Consider the following 22226-nt stretch of genomic DNA (forward strand, 5'->3'; position numbering starts at 1 on the left):
CCAGTTAAATTAGCTGGAATTATTTTTATTGATAATTTTCAGTACTGAATGAAATATATTTATATAATTAGACTGTTTCTATCTACCATATTGGTTGATTGTTGTCAGTATTCATGTCTCTGCATTTGTGTGTTTGTTTTATCTTATACTTGCAAAGAATCAGCACAGCATTTACAATGACATTTAATGTTTTAATTCATATAATTCATATTACATATACGTATACACACTTTCCTCTGTGAGTGTAGCAATACATGGATTCAAAATTCTTTTGCACCCCACAAACTTTGCATTCTTTTTACAGTGCTGAATTAAGGAGATGCATCTAAAAAATAAATTAAAAAAGGCCAGTATGCCCTACAGCAGTCAGTATTTAACAGAAACACAGTAGGCATACGGTGTATTAGAGCCTCTGCACTGCAGTTACAAGTTACTGTATACTTGGTGTGTCAAGCAGTTGGCACTTCTACCACTCATCACATTTCCAAATGTGATGAACTAAAATATCCATTTCATGCCGTCATATTTCTACAGATTTCGTAGTGATATTCTATTATAGTGCACTGCATTCATACAATATTTGTGTGACTTAGTGTGAAGCTACTGGTCCCCAAACAGTCAAAGGGACTGGGAAATGGCTTAAATACCATCTTTTAAGAGCAACCCAAAACAAAGTAAATCTCAAAGTATAAAAATAGCTCTCTTTGTAATCATGTTGTGTGATCTGATCTGTATTGAAATAGAAATATATGTGCCATCCTTAATCTAACCTCCGCTTGCACTGCTAATTTTTGTTTGTTTGTCTAAATGACTGTTTTTAGTGGTCTTCATGCACAGGTATAATGTGACAATGCAATTTGATTTGAACTCAGGGCTATGTTAAAGTTTGCAGTATTTAATTATGACTATTTTTGCAAAGTGGAAATCTAGTAAATACTCTTCTTAATAATTAACCAGTGTAGTTATACTCCTAGAGTAAATACATCTATGGGTGTTGATTTAATACTTGTGATTTTACTTTGTATCTTAGGCCTCAGCTGCCTGCTAAGGAATCTTTCACAAACACAATATTTGTTTGATAAAGCATCTGCCAAGAACATACAAATCGACAGTGGTAAAAATGTGTATATGTGAAATAAGCATGGGATGCACAAATGGTAAATGTAAAGTATGTGCCATTACTGTCCATCTAGCAGAACTCTACTTTACAAGCAGGGAATGTCTCCTCCTGCATAGCCACAGTGCTGTTGCTGCCTAGTACTGTAATTCCCAGCTGCCGTTGTTTTTCTTGGGTTTCCCGGTACCACTCATGCATCATCAGTGATTCGAACGTGGGAATCAGGGTCACCTGGAAGATGGTACAGACTAAGTGTGTGACAGTATTCCCTTAAAAATTTGTAGATTTTAAAGGTGCATTACAGAATTGTTTTGGGTCTGCTCTGCTGTTATATGGTGTTCTCAGGCAACAAAAGGTATACCTATCCATGTAGAAGTGTCATACAAAACATAAGAAAGTGGGTAGACATTAAAAAAAAAAACTTTACGAGTAACTTGCATTTTTATATATTAACCACAGATGGTGATAGAGAGACCAGAGTTCTGTAGTGCACCTAAACTGAATTCTGTTGCATATATATACTCATACATACCGGCATGTCCTCAGGCCATACAGATTTTCCCTCTAATAATGCGTCCAGAATGGACCTCATCGAGCCTTCCTTGAGTGTATCATCCCCACTTATTATGTAACAAGATGATCGTAAGCGGGAAAAAAACTCAACATCAACAGTGGAAGCTGCATGGCTTGACGGAAGGTAAGCCAGGTCCAAGTATATTGAAGTGCCAACCTTGCTACCTGTTGATGAATCAAGACACAAGTCAGTGCTACATAAATATGTACTTGCATACAAAAATTAACAATGTAAGATCGGTTCAAACCTGCTGCTGTGGATCTTTTAGAAGTGGAGCCTGTGCTACGACTAGCCATTATGTCTCCTGCTGAGCTGCTTCTCGAGGCACTAACAGAAGTACCCTGACTTCCAGCTCTGGTTTTGGTGCCTTGTGTTGAAACACTAGAAGATGTTAACCTCTGTGTAACTCCTGCAGCTTTTCTGCCTTTTGTTGTAGACTTTACACCGCTAACAGGATCAGGCATACAGGCGCCAGGCTGAGGGGGAAGAGGAGGTAAGTCTTTCACAGGTGCGGGTGGGGGATCCTTTGGCAAAGGGTGATTTCCTCTGTAAGAATTCAAACCATCGTTTAGGTTCTGTGTTTGCAGGTGGACACCGACTTCTTCATCAGAATCCAGAAGTCCGTCTGCTGAAATGGATGGGCAATCCTCTACACCCAGATGTACATCTGAGTCTGTTGCCATTGGGAAATAGTCACTGCTAGAAGTAAGAGGGGTCTCCTGAGCTGGATGAGTGGCCTTATTACCTGAACATGAAGGTGGAAGGGGTTTAGCTGCGTCTTGGGAGTGGTCACTATCATCAGAAAGGTTCAACGGACTGGTGTTACTAAAACCTGATAAGAGTGGATTCTCTTGATCACCAACTGGTTTGAAATGTTTAAATTCACATGGAGAGACCAAGCAGAGGTCAACATCATGGGTAGTATCAAACAATAGACCCTGAGGTCCGGATGGACACCCGTCTGGACCATCATGAGGTGCCCTCTGAGTGTGAGGCTTCTTTAAAGACAAAGACATCCCTACTTTGAAATCAGAACTGACATGATGTCCATTGGAACAGGATGTTTCGTCTTCGTTGGTGGACTCGCTCACCGTTGGCAGCACTTGTTCAAAAGACATCGACAATGACTCATCAACCTCAGTGGACTGCGGTGAACTTACTTCTGCAGGCATTGAGTGAGTGGTGGTAACAGTGGAAGACATATCATGCATTATATCCTTGAAAGAGCTAAGAGACAGGAAGCTAGAATGCTTCTCTTTGGAAGAAGTTGAGACGCTTTCTTGGTTACTTTTAGGGCATCCGGACTCTGAAAACTTGGATAATCCCATTTGCTGGCTCTCTGAACCAAGACACATCTTAACCCCAAAGCTACTATGATCTTTTGAAGCCCAGGTCTCTTCAGGTGACAAGTGATAAGGAGTATGACCAGCACTATTTGGACCTGATCTAGGGGATGTTAGCTCTAACGTCTTTTCATCAGGACTGACACAAATGTCCTCACGCTCATTTGTTGAAATATTTTCTTTCAAAGCCCCATCGAGCAAAGTATATTCAGTGGGAGTGTGGTCTAGATTCACAGATTGCTCATTTTTTATTTTGACAGAGGGTCTTGCAGATGCTGCAGCTTTGCTAGGGTTTACAATGCTACTACACTGAGACTGTACACTGCCTGTCGAGACATTTTTCAGGTTCCCAACAGTTTGCCTCTTCACAAGTAATTCATGTTGCTCTTGATCCATTTCCAGAAATGCTGCTGTCATATCTTCTGGTGAAGACATAGAGCGATTTACATCTTCGGAGTCTGTTGACAACTTCTGATTTTGCTGCTCCTTGTTAGATTTAAAGTTTTTAGCCTTCTCCTCGGCCTGTTTGCTCAATTTTGCTTCATTTTTTACATTACCGGGCTTATTTGAGTTCAGTAATCCAGTGGAGGTTTTCTTGATATCTTTCCCAAGAGACTTTCGCTCTTCGGTTTTGCTATCTAACTTTGGTCTTTTCATTGAAGAATCCTTGCTACCTGACATTTTTTTCTGCCCATTTTCTGGTTTCTTTGAGTCTGATATGTTTGTTTTTTCATTGCTTCTGTCCTTCAAAGACTCCTTTCTTGTAACTAGTCTGGAGGGTTTATATTTCACATTGCTTTCTACAGTTTTCAGCTTTTCTTCACCTTTTGGATCATTTCCATTTATTCCTTTGGTTTTGTCTTTTAGTTCTAGATCCCCACGAAGAGCTCGGTCCTTTGAAGCACCATTGCTTAGTCTGGATTCATTTTTACCAGATTTGGGACTATCCTGACTGTCTGCAACTTTTGGATTCTTTTCTGATTTTGATGTTTCAAAATCTTTGGAGCACACTACAGGCCGCTTGAGAAACTCTAGATGCTTCAGTCTCTCCAGACCATCCATTATCTTCCCTTGTGGTGTAGAGCCAGGGAAGAGGACTCTGATGATTTTCTCCATTGGGTTAGCAGGATGCCAAACAAGCAAAGCACATATAGAGACCAAAGAGGTTAGGTGGGCATCTAAACTCTTGGATTTGGAACTATTATCTGGCCAGCTGTTCATGAAAGACTCTACTTCTTTGCTACGTTTGACTGGATTTAGGATGTAAAGTTCAAGACATCCCACTCCCATTTTCTGGAACAAAATGACTGGTTCTATGGAGCCACTTGAATTGCGTAAAAGTGGTTCTGGTGAGATCTTTAGTTTTTCCAAATGCTGTAAAATAAGTGCTGCTAGGATCACTGCTTCGTAGTACATTAGGATCACCCTGAAGTTTTTTAAGTCTGTTTGGGGCATTGAGGAAAACTACACCAAGCTCTGGAGAGATTAGATTCTTTGCCCATTGCTCCTTTTCCTGCGAGTCAGTTTTATTTTCCTCAAGCTCTGCGACCTTCCTCTCCAACAGGCTGTTAACTCCCGGCAGGTTGTCTGTTCCAACATGTGTAAGCAACACTGAGTCAACACGGTCCAAATGCCTGACAAGTTTCCAGAAGCAAGAGCGTGGATCTGCTCCACCATTAACCAAAATATTGAAGCCATTGACAGCAAAAAAAGCACAGTCGCCTCTCCCGCCTGGAAAGACATAACAGCATGGACGGCATAGCTTGAGAAATCCCACTGTGCCAGGAGGCTCTAAGAGGTCAAATGGAGACTGTGGCTCAGAGGACTCAAAAAGGTGGTCCGTGAATTCTTGAAGGCCCCCCATTTTGGGTAGTACCATTAGAGGATTCACCTTAATTTCAATAATGTCATGTATGTTGTGCTTCCCTAGCACAGAGTTTTTCCATTTTCCAGTTTTAGGGCAGCTTAAGGTGAGGTTTGCTTTGCCATGTATGCTAACAGAATTTAACAGAGCTTGAATCTGTTGAAAATGTACAGAAAACAAGGCATGAAGTCAAATATATGGGGGAAAAAACAGATATTATATTACTGTACAACAGAATCATTTGTAATGCTCAGAAAAGTCATATTATATTATATTATATTACAAAGATGGACAGTTTTTCAAATCCATAGCTAATGTGAGGACAATTAATAGGACATTAAAAAATATTGACATACACATTTACAGTATGACAAACCTCTTCATCTGAAAAGATCTGGGTGAAATCATTTGGAGTGAACTGGCCCGTGTGCAGGACCAGATCCCCGGAGTCCTCAAGAGACTGTCCTGTGAGCAGCAGCAACTTGTGTCGAGGTGTGGATGATATCAAGCTGTGGACCTGAATTGAAAAAAATATTTATAAATTGTGAAAATATTTAAATGTATATTTAACAATTTAAAAATGATATGCATGTTACATTTCAATTACATTTCAATCTGTTATTATTGTAAAAATGTGCCTCTAAGTATTACAAAATGACACAAAAAGATACATCAATCATTCAGTTTCAAAAATTTTGAATTTAATATTGCCAAGGCACTGTATAATTTTAGCCCTAATATATGTAATGTGACCCTTGTCAACAAATGGAATTGAAGAGCAGAAGAAGAGATGCCTTTCAGTCACACACCTCAGAGTAGAGAAACCCTTCGGATGGATTTAGTACAACTTTAATGTCCAGTACATCTGAACTGAAATTAAATGTCTTCTGACCTATGATGGGATTGTTGGGAGACAGACAAAATTAAAAAGGGAATTAATTAGAATAAGCACACAAATATGTCATGCATATGTGCATTTCTCAATAGCAAACATTAATGCATAGCTAATCTACTAATAAAAAGGAACGCACAATAAGTTGTCAACTAAATTTGCACTAAATTTTAAAGTGGAAAAAACTGCACTATTCTACAATGCAAGAGCTTAAATATTTATGCTGGAATCTTTTTAAATCATCACTTCAAAGTGTTCTGATGCTGACAGTCAATTTTCAACCTGAGTAATGCAAATGTAATAAGTATTAGAGCTCCAAACCACTATATAATTTGTCAGCAAAAATCACTTTCAAAACTACTGCAACAAAATGTTCCAGTACTGTTTTTCCACAGCAGCCAAAGTCTGAACAATTGGTAGAAAGCACTTCCTTCCTGTCTTTCTGCTGTGTCTACTGAAATAGCAAATTAGCCAACCTACAACTTTTACTGAATAATAGAAGCTGTACAGAAGCTGCAACTGTGTGCAGTTTAGACAGTTCTCATTACACAATATAAATATTAAAATGATAATAAATAAATGATTCTCTCCCAGTAAAAAAAACACACACATAAAAAAAAACTTTTTACATCAGAATGGCTGTAATGAACAATTTATTGGGTTTCTACATGTAAACTAAGCAAGAAACAGATTCATATAAACAATTTTCTGATAAAAGTCCATATTAAGACTTTATTTCAAAATAGATTTACGAGCTCAGTGGATATTGCAATTCCCCTATATATATGGTAATATAATGCATACATGTCCGTGTTTGCATGACCCATAATTCTTTCAGTACACGAATATGCCTCTTTTCATTTTCAGATGTCTAGAAACTGAAATAGTGTCTTAATATGACCATATTCCATTATTTACTGGAATAATGCTGTGCATGTCTGATACTGTATATGGAGCTGTGCTGGGCCAGAACTACACAGTTGCTTCTTTGTTAATTCATAAGATTGCATCCCACACATATATCATGTGTTTCAAATGGGCACCAAAAGATCACCCAGTATTCTTTAAAAGTGTAGCCTACTGTACTTGAAGCTCATTTCATTCACTGCAAACCCAAAAGAAGGCAACCCTTACCTCTTATGTCTTTGGATTGATAAGAAGAATGCTTAGAAACAAAAAGTTTCAGCTGCTCATCCAAATTACACACTGTCAGGTCCACATCCCATGCACGGATACCTGTGTTAAAGCAATGCAAATATATGTAAATTTAATATAAACTCAATACATCAAAACATGTGCTAATGTATGTTGTTGTTGTTGTTTTTTTGACACTTGATGTACTGGGTTTATTGCAAAAACAATGAATGTTGATTTGAATGAACTGCTTTCTAAACCCCCTAGAGCAAAAGCACTGCAGTCAGCATGTAACTGAAACATCATGTGAGACACAATGTGGCATTTCAGAGACAAACGAGATGGTTGGCTGACTAGCCCTCAAAAAAAGCCTCATTTTTTGGCACTGGTCTCTGTACTCATGAAATATAAAAGCCTCTGAACAGCATGTTCTCATCTCTTAAAGCAAAAAAAAAAAAAAAAGAAGCCAACTCATCACTGCTAGGACTGAAATAACAAAACATCTAACAGTGTTGGCATAAATAACAGTTAAATCAGGTATATTTCCTGATATGAATAGTAAGGGATTTACTGACAATGAACTAAAACAATATTGTAATATTCTAAGTAAAACTTAAAACCTGGCGAATTGCTCCCTGTGTATGGCAAAACCTAAATAAAACATTTTTTTCTCCATATTTTATTTTACTGTGAAATGTTAGGCTAATCATTTTCCTTTGTAGACACATTTCCATTTTTGCCTGCTCACTACCATGGAGACAGGCTCTTCACAGTGTTTTGATTGCCCACACATCTGTCAATATCTCACATGTCGTTAAAGCCTTCTGTAGTCACATTAAAACGATAACAAAAAAATTAAAAATAAAATAAAAACTTCTGTTACTATTATTCAAATGTGTTAGACAGTCTTGTAGGAAAATCCATGTTAAGCTATAGTTGTGTTTTGTAGCATGTAGCTGGTTTTTCGCTGGTCTAAGATGATTATTAATTGGCTAGCTTAGACCAGCTTGACACCATTGTTAAAAAAACAGCTCACGTTATTAAAGAAGAATTCTCATCAGGTTAATGGTGACCACTAAAGTAACATGCAAGCAAAAAAAAAAAACAATCGTTGAGGTGGGTGTAAACATGCAGAGCCGTGTTGGGCACCCGAAAGAACACGTCATGACTTAAACGACACATTCATGTCTATATAATCACTAATCAACATGTAAAACAAATGATGTAGTTAAGCGTACTGGAGGGCTGATGCGCAAGGCTATTTTTGATGTTTACTATGCTGATGCTATAACACTGCAGTGCAGAGAACAGCTGCACGAATATTGTCCCAGAGCAAGGTATTATTGCTTTAAACTCTAATGTATACAGTATGTAGGAACGCTTGTGGAACTATATTGTGTAAATAATAATAATAAATTAAAAAAATAAAATAAAATTCTCATGTATCGCTAAAGGCGAGAGATACTGTCTGGCGCATTAAGTCATATTGTGTGATTGTGTTTCATCTCAATTCACCAGGCAACCGGTGAATCTTCAAATCAAAGAATGAAATATCCAGAATGCTCGCAACCTGTTCTATAACATACAGATACGAGAGATAAGGGTAATCTCTAATGTAATATGATAACAGCATTGATTAACGGTGTTTTTATTAATTTCTTCTAAATCCAAAATGTAAAAAAGCAATACCTCGTTCAATCTCCACCACAATATAGTCCAGTATATGCGGTCTATAGAGCGCACCGATAACAATCAACATTGAGTATTTGTCATTGCTGAATCCAGGATGGGCTGTCAGGTCCTCCGATTCCATCGCTGCCGTTAGACCCGACGCCATGTTGGAAAGTTATTCTTATGATGTAATACACAAACAATCAAGCATTATTGAAGGAACAGGCGGATCATTTGAATGGAACTGAAGCTGACCAATCAAAGTCGGTATTCAGACCGCCTTGTTGCATTCTCAGTAGTCTTCTACTTTTTTTTTTAAGGAATGCATTTAACAGCCTATATAATCATATCAAATTATATATATATATATATATATATATATATATATATATATATATATATATCCTGAGCCCCCACCCAAAAAAAAAGCTTTGTGAATTTAGTATTCTTTCATGTCATTACATTGTTTAGACCATAAGACAAAAATTGAAAAATAACATTTTTGAAAAATTATATTTTATTCATATTTTATTCTATGTCCTCTGTAAAGGACACTAGGTCTCAGTTTTTTTTTAAATAAAATGGCATGAATAAACATCAAAAAGGCAAAAACAATGGGATGATTCTCAACTATGTTATAAAATATATAACAAAATGATTTGATATACCATTTTGTTTTATGCAATATGTGTGTAAAAATTTCCATAAACTGGTTTTCCCATTAAACACAGTGTATCTATACACTGTATCTAATTTGCATGTTAATGTGTTGCTGTTGGGACAGCATGTTGTAAAAAGAATTGTCATAATGGGAGTAATAAATGGCCAGATTTTCCTTAATAATATCTAATATTTCATAAGACAATTGATAAATAATGAATTTTCCTGTTCAATTGTTATGTCTCCCAAAATGCATAATAAACGTGCTTTTAGTCCTGATGTCCTCTACAGTGTACATGAATGAAATGATGTCCTGTTTCATAACAGGAAGTCATATTTGAATTTGAAAACCCATAACATTTTCATGAGATGTTGCTTTATGACAAACAATTTGAAAATTATTCAGATTTAAATGACAATTACTAATTATAATCATATTTCCATAAGGATGTAAAATTTTTCACTAAATTAAATTTAGCCATCTTTAAAGACCTAGGAGAGGGTGTGGTCATGGTGAAACTACCAAACATTTAGCATCTCTATAAAGCCCTGAATGTGCGCTGTACAGGACATCCAGACTTACAACTGGGTCTCAGTAGGATATATATATATATATACACACACACACACTGTACATACCGTAAATAAGAAAAGCAAAACAAGTAAAGCATTCAGTAGATGACTTTATTTTTAAATTTGCATGCATTTTACACAGCAGTAATATGAAAAGTAAAGGCAACACGGCATCAGGAAAAATTTTTGATTTTTTCCCAAATATCCTTTGTCTTATTAAAGGCATTTCAAAATAAAAAAGTGGCATGACGTTCCTTGTGGACAGCCGCATAACTTGCCAACTCTTGCACCTTTACGTACTGCACACTGCTCACCTGCATCACACTTTAGATAAAAAGAAGTACACATATGAGTAATGAAGTGGTCAATGTAATAACAGTACATGAACAGACACACATATTGCAGTGCCATGGGTAGCCTACATCTTATTATCTATGTAAAATCATTCCAGCATAACGTCAACATCTTTGTTTCCATGCATTTGACTTGTCACAATCCATACTCATTTTGTTGTCAACTGTATATTCTTTGTAAATGATTCAATTCATTTTTTCCGGTTTGTGGCAGTTGTTTATTCTTTAACTTCTCAAGAACCTCTTGCAGTGCCTCTATCTGTAAAATAATTATAATTTTAAATCCATTTCCTGAGATTATTCAAGATGAGTGGTTCTTCTCATTTCTTCAATTCAGTGTTCCATCATGAAAGACAGGGTAAATTAACTCACCAAATTGTTCTCCTCCTGTGTTTTTGTGGCACTCAACAAAAAAGAGCGACTGTCAAGTGAGTCATCACAGCTTGTGAGAATAAAGGACAGGGCAGAAGCAATAAGGACGATCCGTCCACAAACCATGATGCTGAAACAAGTTTCTTTGGTCTTCACAGCAAAAGATGGTCAGTGGTCTCATGGTGTGATGAAGAGCTGCTCTTTATAAATGGATTCAACATCAACTGCTACAAAATTCATGATGACGACCCTCAGTGACACGTTAAGCTCATGCAAGGCGATATTCCCATATTTCTACTTTATGAGGGAAAAGATTAGCAGAATGCCTGATATTGCAGATGCAGTTTGTTCATATTCTGTACACATGTCTGCTTATGCCTATGTTTGTACAGTGGGGAAAAAAATATTTGATCCCCTGCTGATTTTGTACTTGTGCCCACTGACAAAGAAATTATCAGTCTATAAATTTAATGGTAGGTTTATTTGAGCAGTGAGAGACAGAATAAAAAATAAATAAAAAATAAAAAATCCAGACAAATGCATTTCAAAAAAGCTATAAATTGATTTGCATTTTAATGAGTGAAATAAGTATTTGATCCCCTGTCAATCAGCAAGATTTCTGGATCCCAGGTGTCTTTTATACAGGCAATGAGCTGAGATTAGGAGCACTCTCTTAAAACTTGTTTAAAAGACACCTGTCCACAGAAGCAATCAATCAATCAGATTCCAAACTCTCCACCATGGCCAAGACCAAAGAGCTGTCCAAAGATGTCAGGGACAAGATTGTAGACTGACACAAGGCTGGAATGGGCTACAAGACCATCGCCAAGCAGCTTGGTGAGAAGGTGACAACAGGTGGTGTGATTATTCGCAAATGGAAGAAACACAAAATAACTGTCAATCTCCCTCGGACTGGGGTTCCATGCAAGATCTCACCTCGTGGAGTTTCAGTGATCATGAAAACGGTGAGGAATCAGCCCAGAACTACACGGGAGGATCGTGTCAATGATCTCAAGGCAGCTGGGATCATAGTCAACAAGAAAACAATTGGTAACACACTACACCGTGAAGGACTGAAATCCTGCAGCGCCCGCAAGGTCCCCCTGCTCAAGAAAGCACATGTACAGCCCATCTGAAGTTGGCCAATGATTCAGAGGAGAACTGGGTGAAAGTGTTGTGGTCAGATGAGACCAAAATCCAGCTCTTTGGCATCAACTCAACTCGCCGTGTTTGAAGGAGGATGAATGCTGCCTATGACCCCAAGAACACCATCCCCACCGTTAAACATGGAGGTGGAAACATTATGCTTTGGGAGTGTTTTCTGCTAAGGGGACAGGACAACTGCACTGCATCAAAGGGACGATGGACTGGGCCATGTACCGTCAGGGCCAGGGCATTGAAGCCGGCCAGGGCATTGAAAATGGCTCGTGGATGGGTATTCCAGCATGACAATGACCCAAAACACACGGCCAAGGCAACAAAGGAGTGGCTCAAGAAGCACATTAAAGTCCTGGAGTGGCCTAGAAAATCTCCAGACCTTAATCCCATAGAAAATCTGTGGAGGGAGCTGAAGGTTCAAGTTGCAAAACAATAACCCCCGAAACCTTAATGACTTGGGGAGGATCTGCAAAGAGGTGTAGGACAAAATCCCTCCTGAGATGTGTGCAAACCTGGGGCCAGTTGCATAAACTTAACCACAATGTTAAGGCTGTGTCTTAAGAACTAGTTTTACCAACTAGCAGTTGCCAAGGGGTAATCAGTCTTATTTTTCCAATACAAATAAGACCAATCTACCTTTTCATAACTGAATTTAAAAAGTTTTGACCAGTCTTGAAGCAAAAAAATTAGATGACTAACTTTTTAAGACTAGTCTAAACAATTTATGCAACCGGCCCGTCTTGAAGAAAAAAATTAGATGACTAACTTTTTAAGACTAGTCTAAACAATTTATGCAACCGGCCTGTCTTGAAGAAAAAAATTAGATGACTAACTTTTTAAGACTAGTCTAAACAGTTTATGCAACCGGCCCCTGGTGGCCAACTACAAGAAACGTCTGACCTCTGTGATTGTCAACAAGGGTTTTGCCACCAAGTACCAAGTCATGTTGTGCGAAGGAGTCAAATACTTATTTCACTCATTAAAATGCAAATCAATTTATAACTTTTTTATGATTCTGTTATTCTGTCTCTCACTGTTCAAATAAACCTACCGTTAAAATTATAGACTGATCATTTCTTTGTCAGTGGGCAAACGTACAAAATCATCAGGGGATCAAATAATTTTTTCCCCATGCTGTTATAAACCATAAGTTTCCTTTTACAGACTCAGGAATCCCACCCAAATTTCAGAAAACCCAGGAAACCCCAAAAGCAAAAATTTTTCTGTAACACTTTACTATAATTTTCATAAATACCATAAGCCTTTTACATAGTATAATATGCCTACTTATTAGCTGAAGTCATGTAGTTTGAAAACTATAGGAAACTTTAATTTGTCGTTTATGTTTTTATATTTATATGCTTATATGCTTTATATGCTTTATATTTATAAGTGTTATTTAATTTCTTAGTTGTTCTTTTTTAAAAGAAACTTCTATATATCTTCTATAGTGTTAGCCTTTATCAGTGCAATATCTTCACACACCAGCAGGGGTTGACAAACCTCTGAATAAAATCCTAAACAATTGTGTGGCCCTTTGGACTGATGTTCTAAGCAAATAATCAAAGTAAATCATTTAAAAACATATTTTCATGATCACTTTTAAATTAAACTACTAAAATTAATAGAGAAATTACTCAAGATATGTAACAGACAAACTCTGGAGGATTGCATGGTCTGGATGATTGCGGGTCAATTCCAATATTGACATTGATCTGGCGAGGAGGACCAGATGATTGGGGGCATGTATGAAGAGTAACCAGGGTCAGTGGATTTTCTTCGGGTACTAATGAGACAACCTGTAATGCACAGACCCAAAGGCAATGGATGTCTGGGGTGACAGAACAGTGAAAAGTGTTCAGAAAATTTGAAATAAAACTCCAGTCATTTTAATCCCATGTTAATATTTCTTAAACTAAACACTGAATACATGTAATCATATTGTACAGTAGCCTATGTATGTATAATGATAACGTAGGTATGTGTGCATGTATATAGTCTATCACAAACACACACACATAAACACACATGATTGAAATGCTTAAGTTACATTTACTTTATTTATGAAAATTATAGGCCAGATGTTGTCTGCAAAACATAAGAAATAGCTTAAGTATAGATAAAAAGATCAGAATAATTCTCAAATATTTAATCAAGTGCGTGAATATTGATATTATATAAAAATTGAGAAATATCAAATTGTAAATTTAAAGTTAAATTGTGTGCATGAACTACAAGAATTTCGGAATTGCTTGAATTTTATAATAGGCTACAAATGAAGAGCTATAGCTAACGCTGCTTGCCATATTAATGTCCCTTGATAAGGGATTAAGATGATAAACACGTTGTCAACAGTTGATTTATGGTCCTACAAACTTTGTCAAACTAATCTTATTCAGCTGATGTAATCATGTCAGCCCTGATTGAGCAGATTATTATCATGCAAAATGATTTTCCTCAAACAATCAAGTAATCCTCCACTCCGTGTTTCGATTCGCAACTCTTCTTTATTTTGTTGTAACACATTATCACTAACATAACATTAACACCCCAACAGTTTAAGCGTATGCTATCTAGTCATTATCACCGAAACCAACGAAGTTCGTGCAATTTTAGATGTAATTATTAGTTTTGATGTAATCACCGAATGAGTACCTTCGTGATCATCCATGGCATGCCCACACATGCTCCTGTCCTCGTGCTCAGACCTCCACGAGAAGGAAAAGTTCTCGCCACCAGATGGAGCGCTGGACAAAGACTAGTAACAGGGGCTCATGACTGTTTAATAAATGCTTTTCAAAATAGTTATGAGAATTGGATGGCTTTTCCAACAAGCAATGAATTAGGTAAACATTAATAAATGTGTATTTCTCATTTGAGTCAATATATGCAGATGGTTAAGTAATGCATTTTAATTAATTCAACTTTTTTATTTTTCTGAATGCATTTTTTAGCATGTAGCAGTCTTACGTATATAAGTTCATATTATGATGCATTATTTTTACTGATTATTTGATGTGCAAACATGACGTCTTTTGCAAAAAAAAAAAAAAAAAAAATATATATATATATATATATATAATAGCTAATACATAAGAATTTTGTGAGATTGATAGAAATGCCAACTGCAAAATAAAATAATAAATAATTTAATGGTAAAAATAAAAAAATAAAAAAATAATTATATCATATATTATATAATCATGTATTTGTTATGTCTTAAAAGGTGAACAATATTTAAAAACTCAAAGGGTACTTCGTGTAGACTGGGTTGCAGTTGACAAAAAAAAAAACATTCATGCATTTTCATTTTTAACAAATTAGTCAGCAGGATTTCATTATGGAGAATAGCCCCTTGATCGTTCCTTACACGAAGACAGCTGCAGTCAGTTGACACAATACTTCACAATAGGAGACTCCATAGAAACCTCCGGGGCCAATGGCAATTAGCATGAGGTTTCGGCTGCAGTTTCAACCACTCCTACTACGCTTCTCCTGCTATAAAAACTCCGGCTCCCACAGCTTCAAGTCAAACACGAGTCGAGACAGTTTCGTAGAAGAGACGAGTATCTGAGCAGTGCGAAAGAGAAACCACTCGAAATCTCTGTGGATTACTACTGCCGTCAAAGATCGCCGTATTCACTGGAATTATAGCCAATTATTTGGAGGAAATTTCGATTTCTGGATTATAATATAATTTAATGACAAACATGACTCTGGAAGAAGTTGTTGGATGCAACAGCACTGACAGAAAGTAAGTAACTCGTTTTTCTTAGCATTTCAAAAGAATAAGCGTCCAAAATATTTGTTCTCATTTTTAAGGGGTTTCAAAAGTTAAAACTGATCATTTTTTCTTTAAAGAATGGAGACTGTAAGTGAAGCTCTTGAAGAGCTGCTAGTAGCTGCACAACGACAAAACTGTCTGACAGTAGGAGTCTACGAGTCTGCACAGCTCATGAATGTGTAAGTATTTTATTCAGTCTACAATATAATTCAGTGATATGCATTAGACCAAACTGTAAAAACCTAAGTGCATATTAAATTAAACGCATTTATTGACTTCTACAGGGATCCAGACAGCGTGGTCCTCTGCGTTTTAGCGACCGATGAGGAGGACGAGAACGATGTTGCGCTTCAGATCCACTTCACGCTCATCCAAGCCTTCTGCTGCGACATCGACATCAACATCGTGCGCGTCTCCGGCATGAGACGTTTGGCACAGGTCCTCGGGGAGCCTCTGTCCACTGACAACAACGCTAACGAACCAAGAGACCTCCACTGCATACTTGTAACTGTAAGTATTATTACCCATATTACAAATACACGTGCAGTATAACATTTGGGAGAGGGGGGTGCAGTTTGTTCATATAGCTTTTGTCGTTGTTAACTATCTTTGAACTTTTTAAACAAAACACAAGTGTTTTTTTGTTTTGTTTTTTGGTATGTAAATATATATTCGAATGAAGAATGACAGTTTTGCCTATGTTTTATCCGAAAACGTTTTCAAAAAAACGTATGGTTGCTTACAGTTTGTAATCGCGAGATTATGGCAGTATGTACAATGGTTAACTTTCCTGTAATATACTGGAAATGTATTTTTACTATTCATAAAGACTTGTACTTGTAAGACACCCACTCTCCCACCCCCACTGTAATTCACACCCTTAACACAAACTGGGAAAGTAACAAACAAGCTGTTGTCAGAAATGCAATACTAATCATATTTCGTTGCTTCTCATAGAACCCACAAGCCGAGCATCTCAAGCTGAACGAAGTGGGGAGTTACTGCAAGGAAAGCCGCTGCAGGAACCAGTGGGTGCCCTCCATTGCCCTGCAAGAGCGCTGAGGTGTTGTGCACTGAAATGTGCTGAAGAGAACCGGAATATTGATGTGGTCCTTCAACCGTCATGAGGACATACTCATCAATTCAAGGGGACTGTCTAATAGTCCATTACGGAGCTTCCACCTCCATGTTTATGGAATTCCAAGTGTCAGAGGATATAGAGACTTTCGTCCACGTTCCTCTCATATTGCATGATCGGTGGTATCGCCCTTTGGAGGGACCAAAGGAGCACCAGGGTGGTCGGTGGACTGTGATGCAGCAAGGATGCTAGGGGAGCCGGACCGTGGCGCAATGGCCGCACTTTGCACTCCACGTGGGGGGAGAATGAATAACACATGACCCAGACCTGACAATATTGTGATGGGTCTACAGAGGAAAAGAAGCTCTGCCTTAAAATGAGACTGCTATTTAAGGACTGAACTTGTCTTAATTTTTATTTATGCATAACACTGATGTCATTCACAACAAATAATATATTTGGTTATTTATAAATTTACAAATGTTTACTTTTTTTCTTATGAAATAAATTTTATGCTTAATGATTTAAAATGAACAGTTCCTGTTGTGTTTTTTTATGCCAGATTTGAAAACAAAGTGCATCTTGTTGGACATTATAAAAACTGTCACATGTGCTGGCATGAGTTCAGTTCAGAGCTCATAACAAAAACAAATTACTTAAATATATTCTTGCTTCCTTATAGTCAAGTATTATCATTCCATGTTATTTTAAGCACAACAATAAGGAAGAAAGGGACTTAAATTGTTCTGTGGGACAACAGACAATTCTCATTAAGGGTAAAGAAATATTATTACCAAGAAGATAGCCTTTCAAATATTGACACCTGTTTTTCCTCCTGGATCATAAATCATGCAGCCTAGATGCAGCACAATGTGTACAAACGTAAGAGGCTCCTTATCTGTTTCTCAAACACAGGGGTTTGTTTGCAATAGGTACAAAATGTACACAAGGGCACAACTCTGCAGATAGAAATTCTACACTTGCTTTTTAATATCTTTCTGCATAAAGGGATGAAAGAGCAACTTCCGCCAGACAAATCACAACAAGATCATAAAATGCTTAGCAATTCTGTTTCACTGATTGATTCCAATGCTACCAGTCAGGCAAAGAACAAAGTGGCTTTGGCTAAAGTGGCCCAATTAAAAAAATTTTTTTTTTTTTTTTTTGCACATACAGTATGTGACTCAGATCTGTACGAATAGCACAAATCATATGGAATCAGATTTTTTGATGCTGATTTGTGCCACTTCCAAATTTGGTACTAAATCAGATACAAGCTGAATGTTTTAAAATGCAACCTCAGTCTGAATAGTCATATCAGAATACATGACTTTTGCATCATTCTAGATCGACGTTCATCACAATTCTGAGCTGACAGGATTCACTCCTAAGAGTTTATATACTCATAGTTCTTTATTCACTCGATTAATATTGAAGACAGCTAGTCAGTGGAGCGACGCTGAGGTGTAAGTTTTACAGTAACAACTCCATACAAGCAAAACTTGAAAGAAAACCAAACAAACAAAAAAGAGAAAAAAAACCTCTCTTTCTCCTCATCCTCGTCTTCAAATTCCCTGGCTTCCATGGTACATGACTTTATAAATTCTAACATGTTTAATTTCGTATTACAGCATGCTTGTGCTGTCTTGTTATTGTTCTTTTGCACATGCGGGTTAGTTTGGGACTGTGTCCAATTCACACTTGAATCCGATATTGGCCACATTTAAAAAATAATGTGAACAGCCAAATAAATCAGAATTGAGCACTAAGCCTTGCAGTATGAGCATGGCCTTATTCATTCAGTAATATTTCTTTCAAAAGAACAATCGGTGTCTTCATAGACTTGTCATGAAAACATGCACAAACATCTTATTAGTCACACACTCGTGCTGTTCTTCAGAAGACTGAAAAAAGAGGGGAAAATAGCTTGATCACTCTGACTTCGATGACCTTTTCTTTGGTGACTGTGAAAGGTCAGGCTGCCTACAGGCCACAGAAAACATGCACGAGAGGTCTGCTGTGATGATTGTCCCATTAACTTTGCAGACAGCAAAGCAGACTGGATGAAAGATTCTGCCCTTACTGCACGTGTTAGACCCCGCATCTTCAAGACTATGGGTGTGCTCTGATTTCCCACAAGACTGCATTGACTCATATTCCCTTAAACTCCAGCTAAGACGTCTGGGGATGATTCCACTACAACTTTAGTAATATGAAGTGAATAATGTCATATGGATGACTCAGAGGCGTCTACATCTGCACAGGCTGAGAGTATCAGTCTTTTCTTGAGGACATATCATGCCGCATAGAAGGGTTTGAAAGGCATGTCTGTATTTTCACAGGGAGCCGTGTTCTCACATGTGGCAGTGTTTACAGTTTCCTCGTCCCAAAAAAAGGTTCACTTACTGAACGAGAGGTTAAAAAAAACAATGGCACAATTCAAGAACGGTGATGAGAAGAAAGATAGTGAGGATTAATCACCCACTTTATGAAGTCATCAACAGGGGCCATTGTTTGGTTGGGTTGGATCAGTTAACAACTGACAGATATATTTGTATCTTCATTGTAAAAGCCCGAGAGAAAACAGTGTTTTCTGCCCCAAGGCTCTCGTGCATGCACAAAGCCGACGTTGACGGGCTCCTCTGCAGACAGACATGACTAAAGCATGGTGCGTACCCTGGGTGGCTACTGGGCTGAGCTGCGCACTTCAGGGCTGCGCTGACGTCAAGCCAGAGGGAGAAAATAGAAGAAAAACAGGAACAGAAGGCTCTTATTTCCATGGCAGCAATAGCACAGCCCTTTAACAACGATACTCACTATACTGAGGTAACAGCCACTGCTATGAATAGTCTGACTGCATGCTCTATTCTTAGACTGAGCTATATTTAAGCATGTCACTGACTCAAATAATCACTGAAAAGCAAAAAGTGGAGCATGGTGGGGTTTTGACATCAGACATAAACATTATAGTCTAAATCTGAACACAGCACATTAGAATTATGATGTTTTTAGTATGTACATTCATAGGGCAGGCTATTCATGAAATGAAGAAAATCACAGGCTGATCAACAGGTTTAAAGATTCCTTTCCATATTTATTCCAACAGAAAATATTCTATGAGCTTTATAAATATACACAATATATCTGTTGTACAGTGTAACGTAGAAGAAAACATACTGTAGATATTATTTAGAATTAAGAATTTGTTCCCACAGCTTAATTTGTGGCCACGTTTTATAAATTTGTTCCTTTGTTTTAGTTTAATCGTGACCTACTAATTTGTCAAGTCATTTTAGTTCATGCCCATGTTAATTAATTCCCTTCAGGTTTTTAAGCACACCCAAAAATGAAAATTTGCTAAAAAAAAAAAAGTACTCACGCTCAGGCCATCCTAGGTGAGTTTGTTTCTTTATCGGGACAGATTTGGAGAAATGTAGCATTACATCACTTGCTCACCAATGGATCCTCTGCAGTGAATGGGTGCCGTCAGAATGAGAGTCCAAACAGCTGATAAAAACATCACAATAATCCACAACTATATATATGTAGGAAATACAAGTATAATATACAAGAAATATTGGATAGAACCATTCAAGATGTGTGAAAGATTTAAATTTATTACTCAGAAAATATATTTGTATTTAATCACATGTCAATATAAAACATAACAGATTCAAATGTGCCATGCATAACTGGTTTCAGAACGAATGTCATGTGCAGCTGGGTCACCCTCTCTTTCTGACACACTAATGAGTTCATGTGTTCTGCTGAGCCAAGGTCAGAGGGCGATAAAAATAAGACCCTCTCATCACTGCCTTCATTATGCAGTCCACTTTTGTGCAACAGCAAACAAAGCAGTCACATGACTTTTAAGACTCACAAGACATCTAATGTCTGTAAGATTCAATTAGTTCTGACTGAATGTCAAGGTCTGTTTAACAATAGCCTAAAACAGAACTGCACATTTGTACAATTCATATTTTATTTGAAAGTGCATTAATAGGCTATAATATTTTAACCTATAGACTATAAGTGTTCTTAAGCAGAGATAGTGGCCATATGGGAAAAACAAACCTACACTCCTAAAATAAAAGGGGGGTTTTGCAATAATGCCATAGAAGAACCATTTTTGGTTCCCCAAAGTACCTTTCAATGAACAGTTCCTAAAAGATCCAAAAAGATTTCTTATTATGAAGAACATTTTAATAATCTAAAGACCATTTGTCCAATGTAAAGATTCCATGGATGTTAAAGGTTCTTCATGGAATGCCAATTAAGAACATTTATTTTTAAGAGTGTGAAGCACACTTATTTTAGACAATACAGGTAAAGACAACAGGTATCAATTGATAAAGAGTTGCATCACATATTATTAACCATTAAATCCTAATGGTGCATCAATCCGCCCACCCTTTTCCTTGATGCAGTGGGACCTTGTTTGCAAACACTGGGCCAGTCCTATGATAAATAAACTCATGAGCATATCATACACAGCTTTACAGCCCACATTTCCTGTTGTCACCACAGCATGTTTCCTTTTACGACACTGGAAATTAATGGTCTGCAAATAAGGAAGAACCGAAAAAGAATAGCAACACACCACATGCATGGATTTTCTGCGACTGAAGGGAGCCACATTAAAATTAATTACTCTCTTCATCCTAAAAAAAACAAGGTTTTATCATACCGACGCCAAAAGATCAGAACTTGTCAATTAGAGCCTACTTCAAAGAATTTTTTCATTCTAAGGTGAATATTGTGTATAATTTGCTAGGTTAATTATTGTCTGTATTGTGTGTATAGACAGAATGGTGCTGTATTTTATGACTGCTTTTATTTTCTGTGATGCCAGTGAGCGCAGACCATACCTTGATAAGAGCACTCAGTGGTTTCTCCACTTCCTCTGAAGTCTCTCACTCAGGAAACACCATATCTGTCTGACTGAGGGTTACCGGTGGTAAAAGATATTCATTCATTAGTCACTCTGTACCTTTAAACTGAAGCTGGGAACACATTGGACTCCCTCCTGTGACTGATTGATTAGCAGAAGTTAAGTGCACTGGAGCCAGTGGGAAGTCAGGCACGCGCCCGTCAGCCCTGAGCCTGTAATCTGACAGCACACGCTGCACAAACACAATGCCACACACAAAGCCCTGATCAGATGAAGTGGGTTGCAAAAGTGGGACAACTTAATGCAATGTCCACCTCACCAAGACAGAGAATGTTTATCAGCTTTAATCAATGTCACAGGCTGTTTGCATTCTCTAAATGCAAGACCTCATCAAACCAACCCGTTTTTCACTTTGAGTTGCATTGTCACTTCCACTAATAAGCAGATCTAACTTAGGTGTTGCCTGAAATGAATCAATCATGCAAACATTTCGAAAGCCACGTATCACGCTCATATGTAAAAGTAATTATTCGGCTCCTGTTTCCTCTGCAGAAATCAATCAGTCTGGGGGCAATCAGCAGTGGCGGAGAGAGACGTCCGCTAATGCCAAACCTAATATTTCTGCAGGGCTCAGGGTCAGAACCACAGTGGCAGAAAGGAAGGCAGTCACAGGTTTTAAGAACTAGTCAAAACACGTGGCCTACAGTGCACAAAAGATGTAATTATAGACAAAATCAAAGATTTTTATCTTCAAACCTGTTA

At 37.5% G+C, this 22226-nt stretch overlaps 2 protein-coding genes across 2 annotated transcripts; one reads left to right on the forward strand and one right to left on the reverse strand.

The window, feature by feature from the left end:
- Window positions 1-187: 187 nt before the first annotated feature.
- Window positions 188-8762, reverse strand: map1sb (microtubule-associated protein 1Sb). Its single transcript, XM_058765683.1, is given in 8 exon segments — window positions 188-1348; window positions 1650-1855; window positions 1939-4426; window positions 4428-5054; window positions 5275-5415; window positions 5708-5790; window positions 6925-7026; window positions 8614-8762. Coding segments are annotated over 8 exon segments (3954 nt in total). The 5' UTR covers window position 8762; the 3' UTR covers window positions 188-1189.
- A 6468-nt stretch (window positions 8763-15230) lies between these two features.
- On the forward strand, window positions 15231-17094 carry gadd45bb (growth arrest and DNA-damage-inducible, beta b). Its single transcript, XM_058752260.1, has 4 exons — window positions 15231-15465; window positions 15573-15674; window positions 15780-16005; window positions 16453-17094. Exons 1-4 carry the CDS (start codon window positions 15413-15415, stop codon window positions 16555-16557), a joined length of 486 nt encoding a protein of 161 aa, XP_058608243.1. The 5' UTR covers window positions 15231-15412; the 3' UTR covers window positions 16558-17094.
- The last annotated feature ends 5132 nt before the right edge of the window (window positions 17095-22226 follow it).

The sequence above is a fragment of the Onychostoma macrolepis genome, chromosome 02 (assembly GCF_012432095.1).
Source record: "Onychostoma macrolepis isolate SWU-2019 chromosome 02, ASM1243209v1, whole genome shotgun sequence".
NCBI classification, from domain to species: Eukaryota; Metazoa; Chordata; class Actinopteri; order Cypriniformes; family Cyprinidae; genus Onychostoma; species Onychostoma macrolepis.

Excerpts from the sequence above, each read along its gene's own strand:
- gadd45bb (XM_058752260.1), top strand. The coding sequence starts at position 15,413 with ATGACAAACATGACTCTGGAAGAAGTTGTTGGATGCAACAGCACTGAC. Across the intron at positions 15,675-15,779 it reads TCTGCACAGCTCATGAATGT|GGATCCAGACAGCGTGGTCC; the intron begins GTAAGTATTTTA and ends TGACTTCTACAG. Across the intron at positions 16,006-16,452 it reads TCCACTGCATACTTGTAACT|AACCCACAAGCCGAGCATCT; the intron begins GTAAGTATTATT and ends TGCTTCTCATAG.